General features: G+C 38.9%; 1 protein-coding gene across 1 annotated transcript in view; it reads right to left on the bottom strand.

The window, feature by feature from the left end:
• Window positions 1–9477: 9477 nt before the first annotated feature.
• SRBD1 (S1 RNA binding domain 1) overlaps window positions 9478–25248 on the bottom strand; it is a 128453-nt gene continuing 112682 nt past the window's right edge. The window contains exons 19-20 of the mRNA XM_054397832.1: window positions 14101–14285; window positions 9478–9830 (exon numbers count right to left, since the gene is read on the bottom strand). Coding sequence (XP_054253807.1) covers window positions 9541–9830; window positions 14101–14285 — 475 coding nt within the window. The 3' untranslated portion in view covers window positions 9478–9540. The remainder of the gene's footprint in view (window positions 9831–14100; window positions 14286–25248) is intronic.

The raw sequence follows: 25248 nt of genomic DNA, 5'->3' as shown, positions 1-25248 counted from the left end.
ATCATACAATATCTAGAAGTTCTACTTGAACAGAGACAGTCTGCAGAGAGTTATGCCTTCCCACATGGTTGTGATGTGATAACCATCAAATTTAATACTGTAGCTGTCATCCTGATGGTAAGGAAAGTGCTGTAGTATTTCTTACAACAAACCCAGATAGAAGTTACACTTAAAGGTCATAAAACGTGTGCTGAAATAATGACATTGTAAATATCTCATTGCAGAGCACTTGAAAACACCAAACTAATAAAAGACACACACACACCCCCCCCCCCAACAAACAGACCTGCATAGAGAAATAATGATAAACCAGTGACATTCTGTTCAACAAAGTCAAGACTTGAGTAAGCTACTCTTCTCACAACTGTAAAAGGAGCAGAACTGTTTCAGAGTATTTTGATTGTGGGCAATCTTGATTTTGGAGATGAGCTGAAGCTCCATTCCCATAGGAGGGATCTTTTTATCATTGTTTTGCTGGTCACTAAAAAAGGCCAGATTGTCACTGCTCCAGCAAAGACTGCAAGCAATGTTAAGACACACAAAGTGACACTGACCCCCTAAGAAACACACTACTTACTACGACTTGGTCCAAGTGAGAATCTTAATATTCTGAAATGTGGGAAACAATGTGACAGAGACTGTCAAGAATTTCTTACAGCCAGGCAGACATTTTCCTCTTATGCCACTTTGAATGTTTTTATTCATTTTATACGCTTTACCACTTGCCCTTCCCTTCTGTGAGTAGTGTCCACATATCATACATATAACATGCACAAAATAAGCACATCAGAAGATGCTTAAGGTACCTCAGCTACTTCAGACCAATTCTAAACTAGCTAGTGCACAAAAGACAACACCCTGAGAAAAATTTAAAACTAACTGTCTCACCCATGGAGCATACCAGGAGAGATGGTCTTTAAGGTAAGCAACAATTTATTTTCTTTAGAGGCTAATAAGGATGTGCTTACATAAAAAAAAGTTAAATCACCAGTGCAGGTCTTAAAAGACTGATACTATGCACTCTTAGGAAAAAAATCACCCCATTTACAAATAGCTGGATTTTCTGCTATTTTCAGCTTTGACTGGCTCTGTATCTATCTCTGTCACTGAAGGTAACTGCATGCTAATTTCAAGCAATCAAAAAATGCTATGACAAAGCATGTTTCAAGGACTCTTCCCACTAGGTACAGTAAGTAAAAATTCTGATGGGTACACTTGCTCGTGGCCTGGAGCACTCTCATTCCCCTGTGCTGATGGCCAACATATTCTACACATGACAGCTGCACTGTCTCAGCCAGAAGTGCTGATGAGCAAGGATTGATCTACTTGTGATAAACTAGTTTGAAACAGCAAGACTAGGAAATGGGAAGCAAAGCAATTAACAGCACGTACTTTGTGTCTCTCCCACTTGAATCCAAATGGTTCTATACCACTCTTTAGCAGCAATATGCACTGATATGAAATATGCAATTTCTTTTAGCAGTAACAAATATTTATACTTACTCTTTTAATCTTCGTGTGAGGTATAAGGAGTAAGAGATAACTCGGCTAGGATTCCATTGGTACTACATTACCATTACATTACTACCATTTGCATCTCATTCCTACAAGACCACTTACATATCCAGGATGCTCTTCCCAAATCTATTTCCTTTCATTTCCCCTTTCCTGCCCCTCCCTTTCCTCATCACACAAGAAAGCAGTCATGGTGCCAATATACAGCCTCTGGTATGTGGCGGTTTCCACTCTCTGCCAAGCTGTTACACACATTTAATTCTGAGAAGAAAATACTTTCCTAAGATTTCCTTTCTATTTGGTCTTTGTAAATGACCCCCGAGCATAATAGTTCTCATGGCGTTATTTCCACATACCTCATTGTGAGTCATATAGAAAAAAAATCAGTCTGACCACAAATAAAGGCAGTCTTTTCTAGAGGCATGACTGATGATGAGACATGAGAACACAAAACTCCAGCTTAGCTATTGCATACTGAAAACGCTTTTCATTTAGTAACTTATAAATGTAGTAGGATAAATGGATCTGTAGGAAAAGGAGAGAATAACACTGATTAATGTTTCTGAGGTAGTGGTCTCCTAATTACTTACTGAAGACAAACAACCTATCCACAAGTAAAAGCCCAAATTCAACCCTATTTTGTAAAGATTAAAAAAAAAGAACCCAAAACATATGGCTCCTCAGTTTACTAAGTGTTCTCTTCTTTGTTGTTCCTTGTAGAGAAACAAAGAGTGAAATAAAACAAACAAATGAAAGTTTCTATTACTTAATGGGACTGCTGTGTTGAGCAGGCCTTAAACTTCTTCAATTCTAGAAAAACTCAAATAAGGTAAAAGTTCTAACCAGTGAAACAACAAGTAAATAGGCCAATTTCAAAAGCTTGATGGCTCCTAGTCAGGGACAGAGCAGGTGAGATGAGATTTGAGTGCTCTACACCCTGAACTTTTGGTTAGATTTAAAATTTTCAGTTGGATGAGAGTCATCTTGGAGTGGGCAGGGACACCAGTCCTCTCTCACTTCACAGTATCACGGAATATCAGAGGCTGGAAGGGCCCTCAAGAGATCATCAGATCCAACCCACCTGCCAGAGCAGGATCACTTAGGGTAGTCCACACAGCAATGCATCCAGGTGGGTTCTGAAAGTCTCCAGAGAAGAAGACTCCACAACCTCTCTGAGCAGCCTGTTCCAGGGCTCTGTCATTCTCACTGTAAAGAAGTTTCTCCTCATGTTGAGGTGAAATCTTCTATGTTCAAGTTTGAACCCATTGTTCTTTGTCTTACCACTGTGAACCACTGAAAAGAGCCTGGCCCCCTCCACTTGACACCCACCTCTCAGATATTTATAGACATTGATCAGATCCCCTCTCAGTCCTCTCTTCTCAAGACTAAATAGCCCCAGGGATCTCAGTCTCCCTTCACAGGGAAGATGCTCAAGTCCCCTAATCATCCTCATGGCTCTCCACTGGATTCTCTCCAGCAGGTCTCTGTCTCTCTTGAACTGGGGAGCCCAAAACCGGACACAGTATTCCAGGTGTGGTCTCACCAGGGCAGAGTAGAGAGGTAGAACTTCCCTAAACCTGCTGGACACACCTTTCTTGGTGCATCCCAGGATACCATTGGCTCTCTTGGCCACAAGGGCACTTTGCTGTCCCATGCAGAACTTGCTGTCCACCAGCACTCCAAGGTCTTTCTCTGTGGAGCTGCTTTCCAGCAGGGCAGCCTCTAACCTGTACTGGTGCCTGTTGTTATTTCTCCCCAGAGGTAGGACCTTGCACTTGTCCGTATTAAACTTCATGAGGTTTGCCTTCACCCAGCTCTCCAGCCTGTCCAGGTCACGTTGGATGGCTGCACAGCCTGATGGGGTGTCAGCCAACCCCCCCAGTTTTGTATCATCAGCAAACTTGCTCAATCCAGGTCGTCGATAAAGATATTGAACAAAACTGGACCCAGCACCGATCCCTGGGGGACACCACTTGCCACAGGCCTCCAAGCTGACTCTGTGCCATTGATGATGACCCTCTGAACTCTGTTGTGGAGCCGGTTTGCAATCCACCTCACTGACCAACCATCCATGCCACATCTCCTGAGCTTTTCTATGAGAATGTTATGGGAGACTGTATCAAAAGCTTTACTGAAGTCAAGATATATGACATCCACTGCTCTGCCCTCATCTACCCACTTGGTCATAACTTCATAGAAGGCTATCAGATTAGTGAGACAGAATCTCCCCTTGGTAAATCCATGTTGGCTACTCCTGATAACCTTCTTGGCTTCCATGTGTTAGAGATAACCTCCAGGATGAGCTGCTCCATCATCTTTCCAGGAATGGAGGTGAGGCTAACTGGTCTGTAGTTGCTTAGGTCCTCCTTCTTGCCTTTTTTTGGAGACTGGAGTGACATTTGCTTTCTTCCAGTCGTCAGGCACCTCTCCTGTTCTCCGTGACTTTTCAAAGATGATTTCCATAGCAAATATTCTCTTTGGATTCTTCTTGCAGCTAATTAATGCCCATGGGAGACCTAACAGATATAGGAACAGCACGAAAACTAGAAATCTGATTAACATTGGCAAGCCCCACTGTACAAGCTCACACAGAAGCAATATTCCAGCAGTGGTCTCCCCTAGACCGAAGAACTTTGACTGTTGATCTCCAAGTTGCAGAAATTGCAGTAAAGTCTGCAGTGCAATACATAGACTCCTTGTGATTTGCTATTCAACTCTAGCTCTCTACAAATTGCCATCAGTTGCAGAAAAGCTTTATGAGAACAGGCTGACTTGTCACAAGTGACTCATTAATGTCTATCTGGATAAATACCAAATCAGTCAAAGTTCCAGCACAGACTAGATGGAAGTGACCTGTCAGCTTCAACAGCTCCAAATAAGCAGCATTCTTCAACAGCCTACTGGCAGGAGATACGTGTAGCCTGCGTTCAGCTGCAACATCCACTGAAGGGACCATTTAGAGGCTCAACTAGAAAACAGGCAACCAAAGTTCTTTAAAAAGTAGTCACTGAGACTTGCTTTAAGAAATACATGCATAACACTTGTGAAGCTTTATCAAGTAGGGATTCACAAGGATTTCTCAAGATGAAACACTTATAAATACAGATTCTACATGCCTGTGGAGGATGAAGAACAGTTGGGACCAGTAAACCAAGGTGCTCTCAAACTTCTGAACAGTCTCTAATGAGGAGCAGCGGAATTACTGATTTGTGTAGGTTACTGATTTACCTAGGTTTATGTATCTTCAGAAACGTATCAGCTCCCTCACAGCTCTTTAGAAAACCTTGAACAAAAGGGGTGCCATAGAGTAACATAGCTTGGTGCAACCAACTGCTTCCCTCCACTTTCTTACAGGACTGCGAAGTCCTGAAGTTGGATGCCCTTTAAGTAAAGCCAAGTATCTACATATATTAACCCCAGGAAGGCTAAAAAAGCAAAGGTGCTATTCAGGGTGAACTACAAACTCAGTACTCACTTCAGACCGGGTGAGACTCCTTATATAAAGCTCTGAAAATTAAGCAAATACGATTCATGTTTGGTTTGTAGCTTCCAGGCATAGAGTTTTAAGTGTATTTGTTGTTAAATAAATACAGACACCAAGTTCAAGACTCACTCCCACAAAGCTGTTAGATTATTTGTTCTCCTGAATTATGCATTACCTTTGCTTGGTATGCAATTTTTCCAAGGCAAGTACCTTACAAAGTCCCAAATTCCAGCATGTCTACATGCCATATGGACAAGCTTCTCCAACCGTCTGCTCCTCATGGAAATTCTATTTGTTTTCCTATTGATTTTATTATGTTTAACAGCATACTAAATCATTCCTGAGGTTGACAAGTTTCTGGAAAATTGATATAGGCTGTCTAAAACTGCCTGAGGCTGGAATAAACCCAAAACAAATGGCTTCTTTTAAACTCTTGATTTGCATTACTACAGCCAGGCATACAAGTGCCATCTTGTTTGGTAGATTTCTTCTCCTTTGTGTAACATCTAAAGCACAGGAAATCTTTAGAAGCTCTTATGGGTCTGCACATTGGAGGAAGTCAATTGCAAAATACCAGACTATTTGAGTGAGGGTGGAACTGAAAAAGCAGATTGTCAGCTAAGATCAATGGGCTGGACTCTCCTGTGAAAGATATAATGGTGAGTAGATGCCTTTGAATCTACAGCTTAAGGCAAAAGTAAAATTTGCAATCGAGTCTTTAAGACTCATGTTTAATTTTTCCCCCAAGAAATTGAACTTAGAGGTATTTAAGTACAATCAGGATGAAGTGTATTGGGTTTGTTTTGTTGTTGTTTGGTTTTGTGTGTGTGTGTGTGTGTGTGTTGGGTTGTTTTGTTGTTTTGTTTTTAAATCTTGGAGGCAACAGCAGCCAGGACTAAACAGCAGATTGGACTGCATCATGAAGAGCTTCTCAAATGGGGAAAAAACACCCAGCCAGTAACTTTCTCTTTACTCACAAACTAAAAGGAGAGATGAATTAAAGAAAACAGTCTTGATGTTTTGATGTCAGAAATCTGAAAGCTACAAGAGTTCAAGAGAAAAACTGATTAAGAAAGAATTTTAAGATCTCCAGACCAAGACATGACAAAAACTGAGGACATATGAACACATACTCATTCTTGTTAGACTCTCTAGGCTACCGTAACAGCTACTCTGTGGCAAAGAAGTATTTTTGTGGGAAGTAGTTAAGACACTGAATTAGCTGACAAATAATGAGATTACATTTGTAGAGCTGCAGACATTTAAGACATTAATAGTTACGAACTTCCTGTTTTGGTGTGCTAGAAAAAAATTGAAAGAGCTTGAAAGGACATTTTCCAATAGGCTCTGTGATGACACAGAATATGTTACTGAGTTCTACTAAGGAGAAACCAAACTAGCTTATGGGTACCTAAGTTGATTTGTATGTCAGCCCTTGGAGTTAGCAAGAAGCCTCCTGTGAGTTAATAGAAAAACGGTGTCAAGATGTTCATTTAGAGAGTTTTATGATCATCCAAGAGAAACAAAAACGCAGAAGACGCTACAGTCGTCATGACAGAAAAGATTAAAAAGACGAATTTCAGTAACAAACAAAATAGTACAAAAAGAGCTATTGAAGGCACTGAAATGAGCTTCAGGAGAAGAACAAGTTTATTTCCTTCTTAGAGGAGGCTGAGCAAATTCAGTTAATTTGCTAAGTGCTTAAATACTGTAGAGATCACATATATAGCTGAGCAGAATTTAGATAATTCTGTGGATAGAGATAGCACAAAATACTGCAGCAGTATCAGTGAATGCATCACTTGTAGAAGAAAAAATTAATCTCTCGGCTTTTTTGCTTTGCATCTGTTTTTTCAAAGTAACAAGGGATCACGGTTTCTAACCTCATACCAAGAACATCTACTTTGTAGAAATACTACAGGAAAAATTCAAAAGGCCTGAGAAACATGATTCCAAGTTGTGCTGATCTTCACATTATAGAGAAAGATATTTTTTTCTTTGGTAGACAGATGCAGTGAAGCTAGTAAGATGTGTTTCACCTTTTCCATCTGCCTAATGATTCTATAATCTCCAAAGTACACTCTAAAGATGACTCTTAATCCTGGAAATTAAAGCACAAAGTTGAGAAACTCTATGACGCCAGCCTTTTCCTAACCAATATATAGTCCCTGTGCCAACAGCCATTTGGACATCTGTAGTCACAAATCTTGTCGAAGACGTTTGGCACTCACTATAGATGTTGTCTGTGTTTCACCTGTTACAGACAGTTTACTGCCAGCTCACAGGTGAGTTGGATGACTTGAAAGAACAGACATCCAATATACCAAAAATTCCCTGAAAAATGTACATGGCACATTGTGATAGCCCAATCTTCTATTGTCTCAAACAAGGTGTGACATTACTTGGTCTGAACAAACAGGGTGGTGGTTTTGATGGCCTCAATAGCTCTGATGGAGAGCTTAAAAATGAAAGAAGAATTCCTGTACTCACCTCTACCATAGTCAGCACATACTGCTTACCAGACCGAGAATGAGGTAGAGTGATGTAGTCAATCTGCCACACTTCACCATACTTGTACTTGGACCATCAGTCACTATACCGTAAGGGCTTGATTTGCTTTATTTGCTTAGTAACAGCACAAATGTACAGTCACGTATGACTTGTGTGATAGCATCCATGGAAATGTCAATGGATCTGTCACGAGCCCATCGGTAGGTTGCATTTCTGCCTTGGTGTCCTGACCAATCATGGGCCCACCAAGCTAAGAACAGCTCACCTCAGTGCTTCCAGTCAAGATCAGGATCAGAGTTCGTGTTCACTTGGGAAACTCTTGCAGCTAGATCTGCCTGATGGTTGTGTTGTTGTTCCTCAGTAGCTTTGCACTTATGAATGTGAGCATCAATGTGTCTCACTTTCACTGGGATTCTCTCAATGCGAGCAGCAATGTCTTGCCACAGATCTGCAGCCCAGATAGGCTTTCCTTTTCTCTGCCATCCATTCTTTTTCCAGTCCTTTCAGCCAACCCCACAAGGCATTCGCTACCATCCATGAGTCGGTGTAGAGATAAAGCTTTGGCCATCTCTCATGTTCAGCTACATCAAGAGCTAGCAGGACAGCTTTTACCTCTGCAAATTGACTGGATTCTCCTTCTCCATCTCTTGCCTCTGCAACCGTGTGCGCTGGACTCCACACTGCAGACATCCATCTTTGCTTGTCTGGTGTTGGTTCACATTAATTTACTCCAAGGGAATTTTTGAATCTTAGCACAACCACACCCCACTGCCCAGGGTTGGCTCAGGATACCAGGTAGTGACACGGCTGTTGCTGAGGACTCTTCTGCCACTGTACCATTGCCTGTGCTTTGAAAACTTGGCCAAATTAGTAAACCTTTTGAAACACCAAACCAAAAAGACTCTAGGTGGAAGAAATAAACCTCACATGCCAGGCAAGCCTAGCAGGTAACAGATGAGCATACTTATTAAAACAGAAGTATAGAAAAGCTTTGCAAGCATTTACAAATAGTAACAAGTTTTTTTATGGAGAATTACATCTTCACAAGCATAGAGTGTAAAGACAAGTGTTGAAAAATTTTTCTCCATTTAAAACAGACAGAAAAATACATTGTATCAAAGATAGAAAGAAAGTATTAATGTCAAATTAAAGAGTCCAAACCATATTTGAACAATTTGAAGTTATTAAAGCTCAGGAAAGTGCAAAGAGTTCAGGTCAGCCATGTGCATTCTCACACACTGCATTCTTAAGAAGTGTTACTGAAGGAGAAAACAAGGACTATTAAATCACTTCTAGAACCAGCACACTGAGAAAAGATGTCCAGAAATGTTTTTATTTTGCACAACCATTGAACAACATAAATGTCTTTTGACACTTTTGAGCAAAGTTCCATAAACTCCCAAGGTACATACAAGCATGTTAATAACTGAATAAGCAATAATAAGACTGGTAAGCAGACCTCCTACCAATGTTGCTCAAATAAATTAAAGTCAACTATTTCTGAATCATCATTAGCAGATGCCTTTTTTTTTAGTCTACTTTTGAAGCACAGTTGTCACTGATTAACTAAAGATTACTTTTTTTACAACAAAGTACCCTCTTTTAAGACTCTATTCCAGAGGAACAGGCAAATTCAACAGCTTTTGGAAGGGAGCAGCATCAGCGCCTGCCTGTGCAGTACTCACTAAAGATCAAGAGAGCAAATCTTGCACAGACAGTACAGACAAGAGATCTACCTGACAATACACTGGAATTTCCTTTGCTCTGCAGACAAAATAACAAGGTTGCTTGGAGGTAATCCAATAAACTGTTCCAACAATTATTAACAGAAAAGATTCAAGAAATAGGGAAAAATGGTTAGATTTCTTTTTCTTAAAGAAATAAAATTTAAAACAACACAAAAAGGAAAGAAGCAAGGTTGAACGTTTCATAATTTGTTCATTTTCAAGACTCATTAAGTGCTTGAAACTTCAGAATGTTGCCAACCTTACTTAACCTTTAAAATGATGGCTCAAACATAAAAATCCCTCTCATAAAACACGAATAAGATCCAACGTTATCCTTAATCGAGCAATATCAACATTAAGCACTTTAACTTCCACTCTTTCTCCAGGACCTAATCCCAGGCTTCTTCTCTTCTTCACTTTAGAAAGTTTTGCTTCTGTTATGTTTCGCACTGGAATCAAACCTGATTTTCCCACACCAATATCAACAAAAACTCCAAATGGTGTTGCATTTTCAACTTTTCCAGTCAGAACAGTACCAACACTTAAGTCTTCAAAGCAGACTATGCTTCTCTTGAAGTCAGGTTTATCAAAATCTGTTACAAGAAACAAGAAACAAAAATAAGACACTGGAGAAAAAGCTTGCATTACTTTCTAAGTATTATTTCCATTTGATTGTTTCTTATTAAGAAGTCATATCAAGGTAGCTCTAAGGTCACAAATACAACTTCATTAAGTTTTTTATACAAAGACCCATCTGCGATAAACAACTGATTTATTTAATTAATCACTTTAAAAGACTGTAATTAACAGAGTAATAAGCATAGTGAACTCCACAGTATGAAACTATCACAAGAGAATCAGAAGTGTGTAGTATACTAGCCAGTGACTGAATGATGCCTTAAATTTTCTTGGTGCTAGGGAGGAAAGATCTGAGGTGACTGTAAAATTCTATTCAAATACAAATTTCTATACAGGAAGGCGAATACTCAGTCTCAACACATACTAAAGAGAAGCCAGCAATGCACTGTTTTCAGGCTTGCTGTTGATCTGCACCATGACATCAAAAAATCAACAGCTTCTCTACACTGTCAACCCGAAAATCACACGTGTAAGTACAAGCAGGTAATATGCCAATATACTGAAGTTCACATTCTACATTTAAGGGCACAGATAGATCTTTTGCTCTCTTGCTACTTGTTTACCACTTTTTCCTGCAGAAAACCCTTCTGAGCTATCTCAACAACTTCCATGTTGTTGGTTTGGGTTGCGAGGGATCTTAAAGATCATCTAGTTCCAACTTTACTGCCATGGGTAGGGACACCTTCCACTAGACCAGGCTGCTTAAGGCCTCATCCAACCTGGCCTTGAACACCTCTAGAGTAGGAGCACCAACAACCACCTGTTCCAGCGTCTCACCATCCTCACTGTAAACATTCCTTGTAATCTTTTCCTACTGCTTGTTTACGTTTTCCAAGATACAATAGGGCTGAGATTTTCCACAGAGGTCATCACCAAACCATGATCACAGCCATTTCCTTATCCCAGAATCATAGAATGCTAGGGGTTAGAAGGGATCTCTAGACAACATCTAATCCAACTGCCCTGCCAAAGCAGAATCACCTAGGGCAAGCCACACAGGAGCACATCCACGTGAATTTTGAATGTCTCCAGAGAGGGAGACTCCACAGCCTCTCTGGGAAGCCTGGTCCAGGGCTCTGTAACCCTCACAGTAACGAATTTTCTCATGTTGAGGTGGAACTTCTTGTGTTCCAGCTTTTACCCCTTGTTCCTTGTCCTATTACTGGGCACCACCTTCACACTGACACTCATCCCCCTCAGATATTTAAAGACATTGATAAGATCCCCTCTCAGCCTTCTCTTCTCAAGACTAAACAGCTCCAGTTCTCCCAGCCTTTCTTCATAGAAGAGATGTTCAAGCCCCTTCCTCATCCTTGTAGCTCTCTGTTGAACTGTCTTCAGTAGATCCATGTCTCTTTATATTCACCTTTGAGAAATAAAACATAGCCTGAACTACACGGTTGGCTTCTGTGAGAAGCAGCTAGAAGTTTCCCTAATGTCTGATAGAGCCAATGCCAGCCAGCTCTAAGATGGACTTGCTGCTGGCCAAGTCTGAGTTTGTGAAGAACTGTGTCCTGTGGGAGAGACCCCACAGTGGAGCAGGGGAAAAGTGTAAGGTCTCCCTCTGAGGAAGAAGGAGTGGCAGAAACTACATGTGATGAACTGATGGCAGCCCCTGTTCTCCACTCCCCATACCCTGTGCTGCTGAGGGGGAGAAGGCAGAGAAAAACTGAGAGTTAAGTTAAGCCCAGGAAAAAGGGAGGAGTGTGGGAAAGGTATTTTTAAGATTTTGGGCTTACTTCCTTATTATTCTACTCTGACTTGATTGGTAATAAATTCAATTAGTTCTCCCCAAATTTCACCCATGGTGTTATTGTTGAATCCTTATTGGACCCTAGCCTTGTCCTTATTGTGACGCGTGAGCCTTTCATGTATTTTCTTTCCCTTGTCCCACTGAGGACAGGAAGCAATGGAGTGGCTTGGTGGGCATCTGGTGTCCAGCTATGGTTAACCCACTACAGCTGCTCAAACTCCAACTGAATACACAAGCTGGCAAACACAGCAACAGACTTTGAATGATATCACATTCTCCACTGATGGAATGTACCTAATTGCTCTAGTCCAAAATGGTTAATCCTTTTGTAACCCTATGCTGTACAGTGACATTTCAAAGAAAAATTCACCCCAACATTCATGGCAATAAGCACAAGAACATTCAAAGGAATGATGGGAACCTTTTAAAAAGCATCCTATCAGATTTATTACAGTTCACAGAATGGTCTGGGTTGGAAGGGATCTTGAAGATCATCTAGCTCTAACCCCTCTGCCATGGACGGGGATGCCTCCTACAAGATCAGGTCACTCAAGGCCCCAATCCAACCAAGCTTTGAACACTTCCAGGGTTGGAGCCTCCACAACTTCTCTGGGCATCCTGTTCCAGTGCCTCACCACCTTAATAAGGAAGACAGTTTGAAGTTGTTATCCCTTGTCTTATCACTATATGCCTTCATAAAAAGTCCATCTCCAGATGTCCTGTGGGCCCCCTTCAAATAATGGAGGACACCTATAAGGTCTCCCTGAAGCCTTCTCTTCTCCAGGCTGAAACAATATCAACACGCTCAGCTTGTCTTCACTGGAGAGGGGTTCCACCCCCTCTGATCATCTCAGTGGCTCTCCTCTAGACCCGCCCTGACTGTCAGGTCCTCCAGAGCTGGACCAATATTCCAGGTGAGGTCTCATAAGAGCAGAGTAGAGGGAAACAATCACCTCCCTTGACCTGTGGGCCACTTTTCTTTTGATGCAGCTCAGGATTTGATTGGCTTTCTGGGCTGCAAGCACACATTGCCACCTCATGCTGAGCTTCTCATCAAACAGCGTTTCCATGTTTTCCTCCTCAGGATTGCTCTCTATCCATTCTCTGCCCAGCCTGTATTTATGCTTGGGATTGGCCTGATCCAAGAACAGGACATTACACTTGGTCTGTTGTCTTCAGGAGTTTGGCACTGACCACCTCTCAAGCCTGTCAAAGTCCCACTGGATAGCATCCACTTCCCTCCAGCATGTTGACTGCACCACACAGCTTGGCGTTTTAAAATAAGGTGACAAAAAGATTTTATTCTTTTCTGTTCCCCAAATATTTCTCCCCATTTTCTTTTGTAATAAAATCATTCTGGAAAAACAAGCAACATAGAATTTCAGTTAAATTTAAGGAAAGCTACTCTTTCCCTGCAATTTCCTAACATCACACAAAAACGGAACTGAAATTTAAACCATGACTATTTTCTGAGTCAAGGTAGATACAAACCATTCAATCTGCCTGAGCCCTGTTAGATGTGATGCATTTCCTCACTGACAGCCACTAGCAGGGTAACAAAGATAATGAATTACACCTGCACAAGGTTAGTAGGCTGTCTACTCTACTCCAGTCACAGAGTCTGTCTGCAGTAATACTGAATGTACTGGATCAACAGAGTATGAATATTTCCATTTAAGAGTCTCTTTCAACCTTCATATGTTAATAGTCTATTCAACTGCAACTTCGATGTGAGACCACCAGAATAAATACACATTTTCCTGATCACTAATAGAAACGTTTATAAAATCTGCAAGGAAATTACAAATGAACTCAAAGAAAGGCAAAAGAAATCATGTTGGGGTTTTTAAAAGCATGTTTATTATTTGTTTTTACAAGCCTGCATCTTTGCTGCCCAACTTCCTCTCTTTCTGTTGTAAGAGAATTCAGCTGTTTCATCGAACAGCATCTCCAGATGCCTACTTCATTGCTTACCTCCTCTTTCTTCCCATCCATCTCATAATGCTCAGCAGTACTGCAAAGTTTTAACTAAAGCAGGTCATGAGCCATGTGCTCCAATTACGCTTATCTCCAAGAAATTCATGCAACAGAAGAACTACACACGTTGCTATGTTACTGCTCCACAGACCTTTATTACTACTGTTTCAGCTTGGTCTCAGTATTCCCCTCTGTGATGGAGGGCCAACACAGATTTAATCAGTAGAGAGTCAACATATTGAAACTATTTAATTTCTTAACAGCCATACAACTCCCTTTCCTACATCTGAAAATGCCATGACTTAAGACAGGATTCATACTCTTTACCTAGTAAGCTGGAAAGAAACATCAGACCGTGATACAGCCTTTATTTTGCCTAAGTAAGGAAACGGAGCTACACATTCACGAACTTTAGAAGAACAAAGCGTGCTCTTCTAAAAGTGATATGTAAAAACAATCAAATTGAGATAACAACCTTCAAAACAAAGGTTTACCTGTTCGGATGTCAAAGCCTTCAGGTTGAGTCAGACCATCAATGATAAGCTGCAGTGTGTGCACTGTTGTGTTTAGTCTTTTGGCTGTGTCTTCTAGTCCTTCCTTTTGAATTACTGCATTCACTTTTTGCTGCATATCTGATTTTCCTACGTAATTTGCATTTCCTCCAATGAAAGATAAAAACCTGAGAAGTTGAAACAAAGATACAGAATGAGATCTGTAACATCTTTTAGTAGGAACCAAATCCTTGCTATATTTAGAGGTTTTAATCACTTTTGCATTGGTGCAATGAACAAAACTTACAATGTAAAATATGAACATCCAACAGTTTCCCAAGTGCACATCCTCTCAACTCATCACTAATCAGAGACACATATGGAAACTGAGAGTCAGTCTGTACACAAGTGCTTCCTAGAATAGATTAGAAAACTAGAAGGAAAATTTTAAAATGTAATTCACTCTCAGAACAATGATTTCACCTCATGCTAAAACAGAATGTCATTATGACTTACAGAAATCTTTTCCCATGAAAGTTCCCTAGGAATCAGTAAGAGTTCCATAATAGTGCCATCTTTATTGTTACTCTCATCCAAATGAAAACCAATGGCAATTTAATGAATATTTAAAATATTAAATTAATATGAAGAATCTTTAACCAGATTTAAGAGAAACTTCACATAAAATACTTGTCTATGAAGCTCATGATTAAGAACAATTAGTTTTTCAGAAACTAGGAAATTATCAAGTCAAAACAGTTACACAACACAAACACCCTTATCTTTGCACATTGTCATATACATCCACACACTGCAGACTGAGACAAATTTGGACTGGCATCTAAAGAGGCTGAAAAGAAATACTTTAAAGAAATGTCTTGATCTGTGATGCCTTTTTTTAAAATAGAAGAAAAAGCCCCAAACACATTTGCTGATGATTTTAGTTTCAGTGCCTATGCTGAGAAGCGCAGAGAACAGATGACAAAAAAATCACATGCAGACCCTACTCCTTATGATCAGTAGAAGTGCCTCAGACAATTTATCACTGAATAGATGTCCTTATTTTATTAAATGCAAAACAAATCTTTAAGGGATATAAACCAGTGAAAATGAGGATGTAGCACATAAAAGCTGAGACATACTGTAGTAAATAAATCAATTTCTCCTTTTCCCAGATGATACTTCATTTATCTGTCCTGCTGCCTTGCTCTGTATGTCATCATGAATGAGTCTCTTCTAGCTTTCTTTATCATGACCCTTATTGTTGGAAGGGGTATATAGTTTTTTGCATATTCTCCATGACAGAAGACATGTCGAATTACTGACCTGTCCTCCAGAGTCTGAATAAACGTTCCTTCCAAATTCCTAAGAGATCTCTCCTTCCTGTCCTTATCCTGCTTCACAACAGGTGTAAATTTCAAGCCACAAAAGAAGTGCTGACCAGAAGGTTCATGTCCTGCACTTGGGAGTGGTGTGACATTACAGTTCCATAAGAAAGCAAAAGCCCCTGGTACTCATCCTCTTTTCCTCCCTCAAAAATACATGCTGTGCTTTTATCGAAACTTGAGGCTAATATTTCTTTTGGCAAGAGACACAGTAGGGTGGGTGCTTTTTTTGCTTCATAGTTTTCCTTTTTTTTCAACCTGAGGAACCCAATTAACATTATTTCAGATGGCAAGTGGTAAAAAGTTGTATGCACAGAAATATGAAATTAAATCTTTTTCAGAAAATATAAAGTAACATAATTAAAGGCAATGTCTGGCATTCAGTAAAGTACAAAACTGACCATTGAGCACTTCAAAATATCCACTAATTTCATCAAAAGAAGGACATCAATTAAAATTGGCTGTTAAGACATTCACTTTTTCACTGAATTCAAATGTAAGCATGTGATTTAAAGGTCCTGTTAGCTCAAACACAGATACTTGCACTTAATAGTGATTGACAGAATTTTCACATTTTCTTAGTGCATACAGATCTTTCATCTGGCAGTGAACAAAGAAAAAACTAATAAATATTCAGTGAAAGATACTGTTCTCACTGAATTTTGTTTTGACTGACTGTCTTTCAGGTTTTGACATCACTTTTTAAAGTAGTTTAAGGTGTTTTGGAAACAAAGTAAATATCAGAATAGATGTAAAATAGTTTATAATATTAAACACAAATTTTTATCTTCTGTAAACTAACAACAAATCAATACTACTCCTCAAATATTTTATCAAATAAGAGCCTATATGTGAAAAGTATCAGCCCTTTTATGAAACCATCTTCTGTTGGTCTCAAATGTGTTGGCAATGATAATACTGAAAATGCACATAGGTCCAGGCAAAGTGCTCTTCACAAGTCCTGAGGGCTGCTGGCCGCTAACATTGATGGACGGACAATGCCTCACCAGAGCACTAGTGACAGGCAGCAGCTGCCTCAGCTTTGACTGACGTGCCAGATGGAAAAACGACAAACCCAACTAGCCTCATGACTCAACCTTCTAAATAATGTACGCTTTACTGCCTGCCCTTATAACCAAGTTTGCTGACATTCACATACTTGGCTTTAGCTCACTTCAAATGGAAATTCAGCTCGACTACCTCCAAGTAATATTTTTATCACCTTTCTGATCAAACAGAAAGGCATTCACTTTGAAAATCGATAACAGGTTGGGTCTTGCTGCTATTACGTGCAATCACATAAAAAATAGCTACCAATGTATAACCCCCCCTCCTGTTATGTACAAAACTGTGTGGATATGTGCTGGTTTGGGGCCAGACAGATCGTCTCTTGCCCCGAAAGGGATAAAAGAATGAGACTCACACAAACGGATTGGAGAGTGATGGAAAGTTTAAATGGAAAAGCAATTGGTGAAGCTACAGAGAACTACAAACTACAAAGCATAGTGGCAAAGAGTATCCCAAAACGTACAGAGCCCGTTACATAATTCCCAGAGCTTCCCAATCCTTCCCTTCTTCCCACCTGAGGGTAAACCCAAACCCCCCAGGGCTCTTTCTTCCCCCTCCCGCTGCTAGGCAAGTCTCAGGCTGGCCAGGTCTGAGACTGCCCCCCCCGTCCATCCTCCTCCTGGCATTAGGCCTAGACAGGCCTAAGAGGCCTTGAGGATACTCCCCCGGCATTACCCGATAAGAGAGGACATCTCCCGTGGGAGCGGAGAGGGAAGAAAGAGGAAGAGAATGACTTTGCAGATGGCCTTACAGGGTGCAGGACTTATGGGTAGAAATATGTCGTTTCCTGTGTCCACCCCCTGTGGGTGGGCACCCAGGACAGCAGAGGTGTATCTCATGCGGCAGTGGCAGGGGGCACCCAGCCTAAACTGCCACAGGATAATGCAATCAGAATGCATGGTGCTTATGTGCATGCTGCTGCAAAGAAAAACAGTCTGAAAGAGCACACAGCCCAGGTGCCTGAGCCCTCAACTACTATTCGTGAAAATTATTTTGTTCCTTGCTCTTTCCTCTGCAGCTCCCCCCCTGCCCCATTGTCCAGAAATCTGAATGGAAGTATTTACCTGATACAGGCAAGAGTGGCAGGTTTGGGCCTTACATTATCATTTTCAGTTGTTTAAATAACTATTAACATGGTCACTGCTTAGAATAAAATTTTGGCCCCAACCAAAGATGAAGCTGAAACATATGCCAAAATTATTTGACCTCAGCAGATCTATTAATGTTCTAAAATTCAGGCATTTGGTTAAAGTATATTGCAGACAGAACAGAGCTCTGTAATGAAGTCTGGCATGCACATATATGAAAAAAGAAATAACACTTAAGAGAAACAATATATTTCTATTTTGGAAATTCTCACCTTTTTAAGTTAGTTTCATAGTGATTACAGATGCCGTTCATAAAAATATTGTTAAATCTAGTTATGTATTTAATGTGATCATTTTCACTCAAATGAACACAGCCTAGGAGCACTTAGAATAAAAAAAATAAAATCAATACAAAGCACACATATCAGACTGCATCATGGTGCATTATATTGATAATTTCTATTTTTACATGTCATTGCCAAGAACAACGCTAACTATTTCCTTATTAAAAAAAGCAAACCAACGACTTCCTTTGAAAATAACTTCAAGGTCAGAAAAAACATGTATAGTTGCTAACAAGACTTGAATATGGCTACTGGGGGTGGGCAGTCTCCCTTAGTTTTAATCTTCACAATGTTAAATTATTTCAGTACAATCTCTGAATTATCTCACCCAGTTCCAACTGTGCAACATAAGAACATGAAAAATGCAGCACAATGAAAGCTCTTCAAGTATTTTCCTAGCTACATATGTAACCTAATTAACATGTTACAGTAGTTCAAGTGCCGTGTTTATCTACTAAAAGATAAAACCTACAGAGCAGTTGGCAGAAATGGAAATGAGAGAGATGAGATGCTTTTTCTTGTATTCTTGTGAGATACAGTACCCTTATTTCCTTAAATTTAGAGTGAGTGAATGGCAAACTTTCTGTTCAAGGCACATAACCAAAGATAAAGCTGCCAGAGTCTTAGGAAAGTCAGAACAGAGTGAAATTTAGCTGGATTAGAGACACTGAGTTTTATGGTTTGGGGATTTAGAGGATACTAGGAAAACTCTACAACCATCTTAGTTTTAAAAGCAGTCTTGCGGTCTTACAGGACCTGGCAGCGAATGGTCATGGCTAAATCACTGATGTTTTTATTTAATACATAATTTCATCCATCTTACCCAGATAAAGAAAGAAAAGTAGCATAAATGTAACAAATAAGCACATCATGTTCACTTAACATACACATCTGCACAAAATTATAGCATAGTCCTTGAAATGCTTAAAAGATAATGAAAATCTCAATGGAATGCAAATAACAGTCAGAAAAGAGTAAAAACTATTACCAAGAGAAGACTTCAGTAAATTTTGAAGAAGTTATTTTAAATGCCCCAAAAAGCTTCATATAATATGCAGGAGTTACAAAGCTTTGCAAGGGTTTTAGTCACAGTCATTTCTGTTTTATGTAATAATTTCCAGCAACACAATTTAAGAGCTGGGAGCATTGGATTCATTACATTAAAGCAACATGATACGCCATTACATCTTGTCACAGTGCACACATGAATTAACGGTAATGCAACATAATCACACTGAAAACAAAACAACTTTGCATTAGCATGTGCTTTGTTAGGTACAACCTACATTCATAACAGTAGCAAACTTAAATTATGTAGACGTTTATGTTTTAGTAATGTAAAAGCATTATTTGTATAATGGAGATGTTGACTGTGCTTGTCTCATTAGTAATATGGATCCTAAATTTTCAACTGCTGGTGCAGATTATGTCTGCACCAATATATCAAACAATACTTGTACATTACTTTCTGCAATTAGTTGCTGGATGCAGGAAGTTAAAGCTTCAAATATATTTAAAACTACTTACATGGTTTGGCTAGATAAAGGTATTCAACAAATAAGTTTTTCCTCAAATGTTGTTCATATTATAGATTGTCTGACAGCATGCAGAAGACCAGAAAGTACTCTGTTTATGATATTTTGAACATATAAATCTAAGAAGCAACTAGTTTCTAAATGAGAAAAGAAACTGAGACACAGTTACACTGCAACATAGACACTTTGCTACCATACAATTACACATGCTGTTGTTAGCTATTTTCATGACTACTGATATATCATATAACTGAAGTGTAACCTGATAGAAAATAGTGAAATATGATTAGTTACCCACTAATAAAATTAAAGAATTATAACTATAGGTTAAAGGATACCATTCCATAAAAAAGTTTATTTTCTTCATAAAATTTTTAAAGAAATGCAACCAGAAGGAAGTTAAGCACGTTCGAAAAATTTCAGTGAAAGTAAAAATATCACCTAATTTATGGGTGTAGCATTTGGAGTGTAACTGGAGGAGCATTCTTTGTTATTTCCAAGTCCTTCTAGTCATTCTCATTAACTGCATACTTTACATGACAAAGAAAATTTAAAATGCCTTCACTGAATGGCTTTGGCCAGTAAAAGCCTTTTCTGCTTTTCTATTTCACTGACCAGGTAGCTTTCAAAAATATGTCCTCTAAAAATCCAGCTACCAAGTTAATAGTCAGACTTCTGAATGAACTGCCCTTCTAAAGTGATGAGTATAAATCAGAATTTATTAGGCTGTATGGCTCTGATTCTGCAAGCGTTCTCCTTAATTAGGGTTAGACATTTCCTACTGGAAAGAGTCATAATGATTCATTAATTTACTGAGCTTAACTTTTTTTAGTGTTTTTTTTTAAAAAAACTTAAGACTTCTCTAAAAAAATAGTAGACTGAATGCCCTCACATATGTGCATGTAAATGCAAGCATGGTTTTACTAAAGTGGACAATGTTTCTGGTGACTTTGCTGTGAATTTAAGGAAAGGCGTCCTAACACAGTAAAAACTTCTGCCCTTAGCAAACTGTTCACGTTGGTTGCATTATTAAATACGACAATGTGTTTTCACTACTCAAACACCATACCAAGTAACTATTCCATCCTTGATTTCTATTTCTTTTAACCATTGTGTATTCAGTTACTCAGACAGAAGCACATCAGTCTGGCAGAGAGCTGGATACACAGTCAAAGGATACATGTCCAGTTGCAGAAGAGCAAGACCTTTTTGTTCCAGAGGCCTTTCCCTATCAACAGTTTTCCTTTTGCATTTTCTGATGTCAGGACTTGCCTCCAAAGCTAGCACAGCTTTTTAGCACAGCAACTGAGATACTACAGATCAGCTGCTACATCCACCCACCTAAAGAGTACTAGAAACATCAGAGATACCTGAAAAATGATCAATCCATCTACACTGGAATATAAAACATTACCAACAAGTTATCTGCTGAAACGAGCATCAAATCCAAATGTTTTATTTGGTGAAGAATAAGAATGTGAATAAGTGCTTTGCTGAATCTGAAGTCCTTCTGGGGATACCAAACAGCTTTATGAATACACAGCAAAGGGCAAGACATGAATCTTCACCGCAAGTCACTCTAAATATCTTGAAAACTTCTCTTCAGGCATAACCAACTGCAGTGTGTAATAGTATGCTCTACCAGGCAAGGTCCTAAACCTGGGTAATTAGCCAAGGAAGATGCTCACAACTTGAGTTCTTTTATAAATATTGGTAAAATATTTAAGTCAGACTGAAAGACAACCTGTCTGCCAGATGTTGCAATCTGTGAGCAGAAAATACACATCCCAAGTGCCAGCCTTTAGCAAAGAGCGTTTTAATGAGATTTAAACAAAAAAACAGTATATGTGAAGATTCAGTCACAGAAAAACAACTGCACCTAGCAGACTGATACAACAAAGCAAAAGCATTGCATTTTCTTTCCAGCTTCTTCTGGTTTACAAGCATAATCTGTTTTCTAAGTTCTTGGGATTTCCTTAACATTTCCTTGGTTTTTCTACCAGTACTTTTACAACCTGTACCAAGAAACTGGATATGCTCTACATGTTGTATTAACTGTATGTAGAAGATTCTGCCACTATATACTGGCTTTCACATACAGACTTTTCAGAAACTTAAAACATAGTTCTGCTTTGCAAGAAATTATGCTGCCTACAAAGTTTTATTTATTTATCTAACCTTTAGGAAATTCTGATTCGTAATATTTAGAAGTGTTCATAAGCTTGACTGCTGGAGATGAGAAAGCCAAGTTTTGATGGTGTGGAAACCATGAACAGAAACGTTTCAGTCATCTGCAGAGTTTCTTAAATCACCAGTAGGATGTTTTCCAGTTATTTTACAGAAATTATATAGATTTTAAGTTAACATGTTTAAATGCCATAAAACAATCATACTATCACCATTTGCGCCACTTAGTAAAGATTACATCAGTGTTTCCATTATAAAACCTCTATTTTTTCAGAGGTTTCTAATTAAGCCATAAAAATTGGCTCCAGCCTAATGCTTGGCAACCAAAGTCACCACTTGGGAGCAATTCTTTTAAACTCTTTTTTTTTTAATGGATTGGCCTTTCAAACTACAAAATAGTTCAGAACAAGAAACACAGTGGTTTCAAATTCTGGTGAACTTCTATCCCTCAAAAACATGGAGACAATTTGATCTTCCGGTTCTCAGAAGCTTTCTCAGGAACACAGGCTCGGCAAAAGGGAATTAGAAAGCCCAGTTCCATCCACTGCTTATCAAAGCCAACAACACCTGATAACAGCCGTGATAAGCTTCGGACTGAATCCTCCATGCAGTCTGAATTCCAATCAGAACTTTTTCTTAATTCAAACTTAGGCAGCAATTTGTTTGTTAAGCTGTTTCCGTAAGTTCTGAGAAGCTTGACAGCTCATTTGTTATTTTTGAAAAGTCATTTGAAATATAAAATCATTGCTAAATCATAGCATTAGTTGCTTGAGGAGAGGATGTCTGCTTTATATTTAGCCCTTATGTCATCAGTGTCAATTTTTAATACTACACTCCTTGGATTTTGTCCGTTTGCTGCAGAGCTCTACTTTCTTTTCTTCAAACAAGTTATTTGCAATGAATGAACATTATAGATTTCCCCCTTTCCCACATAATTTTCTGATATCAAACCAGTGTGTGTTAATACAATCTATACCATAAAAGTTATCATCCTCATATTTAATGAACTTGAGGAAACTTTTTTGATTAGAAGAAAACTACTGCTGAACACAGAGTTTATAGGAAGTACAGAAAGCATTTTAAGATTTTTTCCCACTTCAAACTATATGCACAGATACTCATCCACATAAGAAGTACAAGAACAGAAAAAGTCCAAAGAAATCAGAAAAGTCTGATTCAGTTCATTGCAGAGACAGTTGCTACACTTACTAGTTTTCATATTCTCTTAGCAGATAACTTCATTGTGTTTTTATATTTGTTTTGGTATCAACTGACACTCTTTTGCATAACCCCCCCTGTACAGTACAATGCCTAGAACCTGTCTTTGGATCTAAGCACTTAATCTGAAAATTCAGTCTAGGAAGGCAAAGTGTTCAATGAGAAACAGAGACCAGACAATGGCACAGCTGCAAACTTACTTTAAAATAATTGCATTAGCCAAAGAGAAATGACATGATAGATAGCACTGGTCTACAGCCAGTCATACTTCTGCAATGGCTTGCAGCTCTCTGTGTCCACTGAGTTTGACCACGAGCACATTTTCAGAGTCAGCAAGGTATCTTCTGAGCAGTGTTGGCTGTGCAATAAGTAGAAGTCTCCTTTTTGAACCATGCAAAAACCACAGTCTTTTGGTTCAGATGTAAAATTTGTGCTCAATATGGTTTTGATTTTTTTTTTTATTCAAACAGTGTTCATCTTGAGTTCCCAGTCAAATTTCAAATCACAACTGTATGACTTGCAGTACCTACTAAGATTGTCTCCAGAACGTCAACCATATGTGAACATCTGAGCTACCCTATGCAGTAACAATCCTACTCTCCACTTCAGGTATAAGTGATCTGTGCTGCTCTGCAGACAAAGTCACGATTCTATGTGATGGCAGTGCACGTAGATAAATTCCTGTAGTATGCCATCGTTAGCTGGCTACACTTTTCTGCTCTCTGTAGCAATCTTTCCACATCAGCCTTTAAGTGAAGCTCTAACACTGAACACTTTCACTGGTTATTAGTGTAGTAGAGATAGAAAGCTACACAGACTTTTACCCAAATCCTGGATACTTGATAGTTAAATAAATGAAATATAATATTGAAAAGCAACATTTATTTTGAATAACCTATTTATTTATGTATTTTACATTGATTCACTCTGAATAACCTCAAGAAGGCATGACCAACCTTCCTCACCCCATAAGCCACCTACCAAATGTTAAGATAATTGAGATCAGGACCTTGCCTGATTTTTTTTCCACAGCTATGCATAGTTTGGAGAACTAGTGAAAAATGCTGATATGTAAGAAAAAAGGGCAATAGTTGCTGAAAAGGAGAAAGCAGTTACCTAGACATTGGACAAAGAGCATGGACTCTAACAGGCAAATTGCACAGTGGCCCTACAGTCAGGCATAAAGAAGAATGAGCTGTGGCAGACAAAGGATGGAACCAGAACACACTGCATACCTAGCAGAAGGAAAGCACACAGACCTCTGCAAAGGAAGTCGTATATGCAATTATCTCCACCAGAGAGAACAGAGCACACACTGCAGGTGAGGTACCCTAAAAATGAAAAGTCCTGTTAAGACTTTTTTTACATAAGAAAATTAAGCTTCATGAATTCAGAAACGCAGCATCTCTCTTTGAGGCTCAGAAATGGTTTTGTTTATAAAACAGGAAGCACAACTCTCTTTCTCCAGGAATAATATTCTCAACAGAGATAAAGCACCTAGCTATTGCTGAAATTAGGTCCACCACATTTTAAGGAAGAAAAAAAACCCAAACTGTTCACCACAAATCACTTTAAAAAAAAAAAATGCTGGTTTATGGTAGAAGCTAATGTTTTCTCAAGAGGACAAGCAGTGTCCAATTTCAGCCCATGCTGCAACAGAAAAGATCACAGCTTATACTAGCATTTACCAGCTGCAGTATACTCTAAACAGAGGCACACACGGATTCCTAGTGACTGTTTTCTGACCTACACAAAAACTTTTCTTTTAGCCAAAGATCAACCAGTAAAACCAGCAGTGTTCATATAATTTGGAACTTTACATGTATAGATAGATAAATAAATAGATAAAAATATAATATTATTTATGCAATAAATATGCATGTATCTTAATTAGATCTTGCAATATCAGAATTTAATTTTAAAGGCTCACAAAGACATGTGCTCACATATGTCTGTGCACTTGTGTGCATACTCAAACACAAATTCTAGTGGTCAAAATTCACTAAGCAGAAAGTTTGATTGACACACGCTGAACATAAACAGCAATGTAAAAGCAGTTTTTATTGATACAGAAGTATTAAACTACTGCTGACTAAAAATTTGCATGGTATTTCAATTCAATAATTTTTAAGAACAAACAAAATTTTGGTTTAGTGATGATCTTTTACAAAATATATGGTGGGAAGGTGGAAGAAAAAAAAAAAATCAGGTTTTAGACATTTTTAGAACATTATTTGTCTCCATAGTTTGTGAACTGCAAGTCCAAACTCAAAGTGATGTGCACCTTAAGCGAGTAGGCAAGCAATGGAATGGAAATTGTCAAAAG

This window comes from Indicator indicator, chromosome 2 (genome assembly GCF_027791375.1).
Source record: "Indicator indicator isolate 239-I01 chromosome 2, UM_Iind_1.1, whole genome shotgun sequence".
NCBI lineage: Eukaryota > Metazoa > Chordata > Aves > Piciformes > Indicatoridae > Indicator > Indicator indicator.
The sequence above is the reverse complement of the archived record's forward strand: the minus strand, read 5'-3'. Positions and strand labels throughout refer to the sequence as shown.